Source organism: Mesoplodon mirus, assembly GCF_964341445.2.
Source record: "Mesoplodon mirus genome assembly, chromosome: 4".
NCBI lineage: Eukaryota > Metazoa > Chordata > Mammalia > Artiodactyla > Ziphiidae > Mesoplodon > Mesoplodon mirus.
The window spans coordinates 36,218,525-36,225,585 of record NC_138979.1 but is presented as its reverse complement, the minus strand read 5'-3'; the positions used below and the strand labels follow the sequence as shown (position 1 = coordinate 36,225,585).

Below are 7,061 nucleotides of genomic sequence, written 5' to 3'. Positions count from 1 at the left end.
TCCCTGGTCGGGGAACTAAGATCCTGCAAGTTGCATGGCGCAGCCAAAAAACAAAACAAAACAAAACAAAACAAAAAAAACAAAGGGGTGAGAGAGAAGGGTGCACAGAGAGAACAAAAGTGTCCAAGTAAACAGTCAGTCAAGTTCCATTTATACTTCGTTAGGTTTGGAAGGAAATGTATAGAGCATTGGTAGGTCTTCATTAGACAGAAATAAGTGACTATTAGAAGAATGACATGTTTTCCTATCACACTGTGCTCTGGTTATGATGAATCAGATGGGGGCTATTTATCATACTGGATCTTCTACAGGTTCTTCTCCCTTTTGGAAAAGGTCTGACACTCGACTTTTAGCAGACCCAGGCAGCTAGCAGGTGTCCAGACAGTTGGGGCCTACGTGTGCCCAGAACAACCTGAGCTCCTTCCCATATACCAAGGACACACTGCCCGTCCCCTCCAAAGGCCCAGATGGCCCGTGTGTAGACTTCTCCCCACTTCCTTTTTATCTCCTCCAAGTGCTCTGCGTCAAGCTTCCATCCTCAGATTCACGGGTTTCCACTCACATTCACATCTGCAGTTCAATTCGTGTGCCTCTCCTAAGGCATCTGGTTTTTAAACAGGAAATGCCTTTCCATGTCCTATAGCAATGCTGAGATCCACTCACCAGATCTCGGCAGTACCTCGGAAAAGGTATTTCCTAGAGGTCCTGGCATGTATTGATCATCTGTCGGTGTCTGGCATCGTGCTGGGCGCTGACATACATAGCTCACCTCATTTTCCCAACAACCTTGAGAATCAGTGTCTGTGTCTTCATTATACAGAGGAAAACAGGGGGAAAAGATTAAGTAACGCACCCAAAGGCACACAGAGTTATCAGGCGGGAGTCACCTGGATCACCTAAACCCAACACGCCCCTCAGGCTCCCTTTCCACTTGTTCCATGAGGCCCCACACCGGTGTTCCCTGACCCTCCTCCCCAGGCCACCTCCCCTGCCACCATGTTCAGGCAGAAGCCCTCCTGAGGACCTCAGCGGGTCTCTGGGCAAACAGGTTCATCCTTATCCATCTCTTACCAAGGCTGTCATCCCAGGCCTTACGGAATGATCCAGAAATCCAAATCCTGCTCACCAGGAGCAACCCCACAGTCCTTCCCAAAGTCTCCACAGTCAGGAGAAAACCCAGAAAATACCTCCTGAGTTCCCCAAACCTTCAGGTTCCTGCCCAAAGGCTCACGACTCCTAAAGGTGCCCCTGGGGCTTGTCTGGACCATGCTGATGAACCACCCACCAGGCAGTAAGATGGGGCAGCAGGCAGCAGCTGGCCCACCTGGTGCTTCAACAGCTGGCCTCCTGGGTGGCCAGCGAGAATGTCCATCTGGCCCACCTGGGTCTCTATGCAGCCACCAGTCACCCAAACAGGTCTCTTCCCACTGCAGCACTAAACAGCTAACTCAGGAAGCCCCCTTTTCTCTCCAGCTCCTGTCCACACTCACCCCTGATCTGTGAGGCAGGCCTCCTCCCAACCATTACAGAGTTCGTGCTCCCTATTTACCTTTTCTGGACCACATCTACCCACCCACCACCCTCTCAAACAGCACTTCCTCTGGGAAGCTAAGATTCTGCACCCAATTTCTTTCTTCCTTTTTTTAAAAAAAAATTTTTTAATGTGGACCATTTTTAAAGTCTTTGTTGAATTTGTTACAACATTGCTTCTTTTTTTTTATGTTTTGGTTTTTTGGCCACGTGGCATGTGGGATCTTAGCTCCCCAACCAGGGATGGAACCCGCACTCTCGGCACTGCAAGGCGAAGTCTTAACCACTGGACCACCAGGGAAGTCCCTACACCCAGTTTCAATGTGTGGGTTTTCCCCCACACCACCAAGCAACTCTGAGACACCAGCTGGGTGTCCTCCAATCCAACTCAATTCTGACACCATCCACCTGAAGAGAGGGTCAGATCCCACAGGTTACAGGTTCAGTCCCACAAGACCCCCTCCCGCCCCCACTTTGTATGTCAATCACAAGTCCAGTTACCACCTGTGCTTCTCACCAGCTGGCGACAGATTCAAGGTCTCAACAGTTTGATTCATTTGCTAGAGCAGTTCACAGAATTCAGAGAAACATTTTACTCACTAGATCACTGGTTTATTATGAAAGGATATAACTCAGGAACAGCCAGATGGAAGAGACACATAGAGCAAGGTATAGAAAAAGGACTCAGAATGTCCCTGCTCTCTCTGAGCGCCACTCGCCCCAAATGCCCACGTGTTCACCAACCTGGAAGCTCTCTGAACCCTGCCCTTTTGGGTTTTTATGGAGGTTTCGTTACAGAGGCATGACTGGTGGCATCATTGGCGATCGATTCGACCTCCAGTCCCTCTCCCCTCCCCAGGGGTGGGGGAGGGTGGCTGAAAGTTCCAACCCTCTAATCATGTGGTTGGGTCCCCCATCCTCAGGTGCTTTCCAAGTCACCTCATTAACATAACAAGACACCTTTAAGGCTCTCTTCACAGGAAATTCCAAGGGTTTGAGGAGCTCTGTGCCAGGAACAAGACGAAGATCAAATATATATTTATTATAAATTATCACAGAAGCCTTCCCCAGCCTCTCCCTTCCAGGCCAGACACCCCTACCATCTGCCCTCGCGACACCCTGTACCTCTCCTGCAGAGCACAGCTGGATGCCAGGCTCCTCTCCACCTCTTCCCTCCTCCCTCAAAGTCCCCGGGCTTCAATCTCTTGTCATCGGACTCTGTCATCCTCTACCCCTCACTGCTGCTGTCAACCACCAACCCCGTGTCACTCCCCCTCGTTTCTTGATGATTTCAGGATCACAGGCCCTCTCTCCTACACGACTCCTGTCCTGATTCTCAGTCATTTCGACCCACACATACATGATCCTTCCAACTGGCCCCCTAACTGCTTGAACCTCCCTCAGCCTCTCCAACTCCCTGTCAAAACCTGTCATTTATCAATAACTCCAAACCCGTCTATAATCTTCATTCCATGCGCCCCACTCTCTGCAACTGGCACCCATTCACCCACCTTGCCCGGTTCCTACTCCCAATCACCTTTACCTGCTCTATTGCTCATGGCATTTATCACCTCTAACATGCCATAAAATTTACTTATTTGTTATAGTTTGATTTATCGTGTGTCTCATTCAAATGTAAGTGTCACAAAGGCAGGGATTCTTGTCTGGTTCACCACGTGCAGCACCCGGTATACGAGACACTCAACAAACACTTGTTGAATGAATGACTTTTACTTTTGTAATTATTCAATATCCATCTCCCCTGCTATACTGTAAGCTCTACAAGGACAGAGGTCAAATCCATCTCAGTCACCCCTGGAAGTACTCAGTAAATACTACTTAACTGAGGGAATGGAGGAGCGAAGTTCATATTTAAGAACTGCATTGTTGGGCTAAATCTGCTGCTTGCAAGGGTAACTTCCACCCAGGCTGCTTGGATGCAGCTCTGTTCCCACTGGCTGCCACCTGAATACAGGTGACCTAAATAAAGCTGTTGATTCTGATAAACCCAAGCATGAAGCATCAGAAGCCCATAGACACGGAGATCTGAGCATAAACAGTGCTTTCTGCTGCTGCCATGCAAATATTTGATCCCATGGATGTGGGGGAAATTCATTTTACCTGTTACCAAGAATAGTTTCAGAGGCTACCTGAAAAAGTTCATTCTAAAAACAGATTACCTAGAAGACCCTCAACCATGAACTTCCTCCCAGCAAAAGACACTTAACGAGATCCTATCTAGGTTTCAGATCATAATTTCAGTCTGTGACTTCCTCTTCAAGCTGCACTCATGACTCACTAGGCTAGTTTAGCCATTCGTGGGTAAGGGATTTGCTCTAGGAAAAAAAACATACAAATAAACCAAACAATTTTTGTAAGATGCACAAACAGAACCAAATTTCATTACTTCAGACTTAGTCTGACCTCTCACCTAGGATGGAGGGGCTTGAAAAGCACTCCCTTTTGTGGAGATAAAGTGCTGACAGGGAAACCAGTCCTGAAAATCACATCACTCAAGCACCGTCCAGCTCCGGTTCCTGACAGGCAGCTCCTTCTATTACAGCCAGGAGAGGCCCAGCTACAGCAAAGCTGCCAGGACACCTGGGGGAAAATAGTTCTTGCGCATCTTTCAGACAAACAATGCAGGCAATCAGCTAAAGCTTGAACCCTGGCAAGTGTGGGCAAGATCCTGATTCACAACCAAAAAGCAGGTGAGAGCAATGTGGGCTTTGGTGAGCTTACCACCCTGCCCTGTGTCAAGATTAATATCGATATAACTCATCCGACATAGACCCAGCCTAACAGGTTTACTTACTGGGGACTCAGATGCCTACTACGTGATCTGAACATTGTCTTAGTAGAGGTGATTGCAACATACAACTCAAGAAGACTGAAGAATTAAGTCATTCTGAGAACCTCTACTGAAATCTGAGAAAAAGGACCAGAGAGAAACTGGAAGAGAGAAGGATGAGAAAAGGAAGACGAAGGAATGGGTTCGGTAGATTCAGGGCAAAATCTGTAGAAAACTCAGCTGCGTTGCGGTGGTGATGACTTCCCCACGAGAATACACCTCTTGCAAAGGATCTCCTTCATCCCTCTCCAGAGGAGGAGAAGAGGAAACACAAGAAGAAGCGCCTGGTGCAGAGCCCCAATTCCTATCTCATGGATGTGAAATGCCCAGGATGCTATAAAATCACCACCGTCTTTAGCCACGCACAAACAGTTTTGTGCGTTGGCTGGTCTACTGTCCTCTGCCAGCCTACAGGGGGAAAAGCAAGGCTTACAGGAGGATGCCCCTTCAGACAGAGGCAGCACTAAAGGCACCCTGAATCAAGATGAACGGGAAACCATCCCAATAAACACATTTTGGATTTTTAAAAAAAAGGAAGGAAAGAAAAAGAAAACTCAGCTGCATGAACAGCCATGGGTTCACATCAGACTAAATACCTGTTTATAACCCCTGCCCTTTGGAAGGTGTGCTAACAGAGCTTCCTTAAACACACCTCTTTTCTTTTAAACCTCAAGTTGTACTTTTGAAACAAAGATTGTTTTTGTCATGGAACTGTAAAAGTCTCAGAGTCATACAACGTATATAACCACCAGCCCACTCAGGGTCCTGGCTGTGTGACGTTAAACAAGTAACTTAACCTCTCTGAACTCATTTCCTTATCCATAAAACATGAAGCTTAAATGAAATAATGCCTATAGATAATCAACAAATATTACTTCCCTTCCTCCTGGCAGAACTCAATCTTCTACAGAATCCAAGTAAGACACCACAATGACCGTCTGGCATGACCTATGTCTGTCTAGCACACCATTCTGTGGCCTCACAGATAAAGAACCTGTGTAATTACAGACAGGAAGAAAGCTGGGAAATAATCGGCCAGTTCTGAGATACCACCATGGCTCCTGAGGGGAGGGTCATCTGCCAGAAGATAAAGTAGACTTCTCTTCCCTGCAGAGTCTCCAGAAATCTCCACCAAGTATATATAGAAACCAGTGCCAATACTACAGTGGTTGGGAGGATGCAGATGTGGCCCAAGGCCACGGTCATCTCACGTGCACAGTCACGTGGCAGTGAAGGGACAAATAAGACCAACTAAGAATTCATAGGGCTGATACAAACAGCTGATGGATGCAGCCTCTCAGGGGAAAACTTGCATTATATCACATGACACCTTCATCCGCTTTCGTGACATTTCCAGGGCTGTGCCAATTTCGCTGGCTGCTTGCAAGGCAGCTGTTTGAAGATGCATCCCTTTCTCTATGAGGAGAACCTCCTCGGGCACCCAGCCAAGCTCGCCCCCTAAGAGGCTCCCAGAGGTACAATATGACCAGGTCTGGGCCACACTGCCATGCTGGGTTTACTCTACTTAATTATTTAAGGAATGAGGCATTGTTTCCTTTGTGGGCAAAGCTTTCAGAATATTTAAAATTCACGGGAGAAGCCAAGGAGTGGTTTTCTTTTAGCTCCCTCCCTTGAAGTAAGGGATATGGCTTTCAATCAGGTTGTGGGATTCCAATTCCAATTTTCCAGAATATTCCATCCTTGATGAAACATGCCTGCTTTAAAAAAAAAAAAAAAAAAAAAAAAAACAGAGAAGAAAAAAAAGGGAGGAAGCCCTGACAAAGGCCAAACTCGATTAATCATCAGCTTTGTCCCATGGGAGTCACTTTCAAATTTAGCGGATCAGATTCTGTTGGTGCCAAAGTCAGGTAGGAGCCCAGCTATTGCTTGGGAACACGCTGGTTGCAAGGAGGTACAGGGCCCCCCTAAGACAGGAAGCTCTGCTCAACCCCAGGTCCAATTCAGTGCTCGTCTCACCCAACGCCACATCCTGGAAGAGAGGCCACAGGCCATCGAGGTGGGCACCTGAGGGCCCACAAAGGTGGGCTCACAGCCCCGGATGAGACATGGGGAGGGGCTAGGCACACCCCAAGGCAATGCCCAAGGAACACATCCCCATACCTCAGAGGGGTCACCTGAGGCCCCAGGATGGGTGGAGGGCCCACTCCCTAAAAGGACAGTTCATGCACGGTCTCCAAAAAGGCAGGCACGTTTCCAGGGGGCCTCTGCAACCCAGAGCCGCATAGCTGAGCATCTGCAGGGGGTTCATCTCTCCCAGCAAAGCTCAGCCCACAACACGGTCTTCATGAGGATGAGGAAAACCTGGCAATGCCCAGAGTTGTGTGCTCCTCAGGACAAGAAGGTTTGGACAAAGCTTTTGCAGCCATCACAGGCCACCTCTTTCTGTCCCTGCCCTGTGTATATACCCAACCTGTAACAGGTGCCCTCAGGCCCCCTCAGACACCCGCCCGGCTGCCTGGGCCTCCCTCCCACTGGTCGGAGTTCCCCCAGACGTGTCCACAAGAGCAAATCCCCCTCCTCCAAATGGCAGTGCTCACCTACATGGAAACAGCTCTCTCCTCCCCCTACCTCTTGGCCCATGTTCTCCCCTCTCTAAGCTGAACATGCCCAAATCCTTTAAACAAGTGGTTCTAATCTCTTTTTGAGTCAAGGACCCCTT

General features: G+C 48.4%; 1 protein-coding gene across 1 annotated transcript; it reads left to right on the top strand.

Moving 5' to 3' along the window:
• The first annotated feature begins 4,511 nt into the window (after positions 1 to 4,511).
• LOC309802990 (small ribosomal subunit protein eS27-like) lies at positions 4,512 to 4,872 on the top strand. Its single transcript, XM_082618841.1, has one exon. The coding sequence runs from the start codon at positions 4,693 to 4,695 to the stop codon at positions 4,846 to 4,848; it is 156 nt and encodes a 51-aa protein (XP_082474967.1). The 5' UTR covers positions 4,512 to 4,692; the 3' UTR covers positions 4,849 to 4,872.
• The last annotated feature ends 2,189 nt before the right edge of the window (positions 4,873 to 7,061 follow it).

What these genes read in the sequence shown, in the direction of transcription:
- LOC309802990 (XM_082618841.1), top strand. Translation starts at nt 4,693, where the DNA reads ATGGATGTGAAATGCCCAGGATGCTATAAAATCACCACCGTCTTTAGC.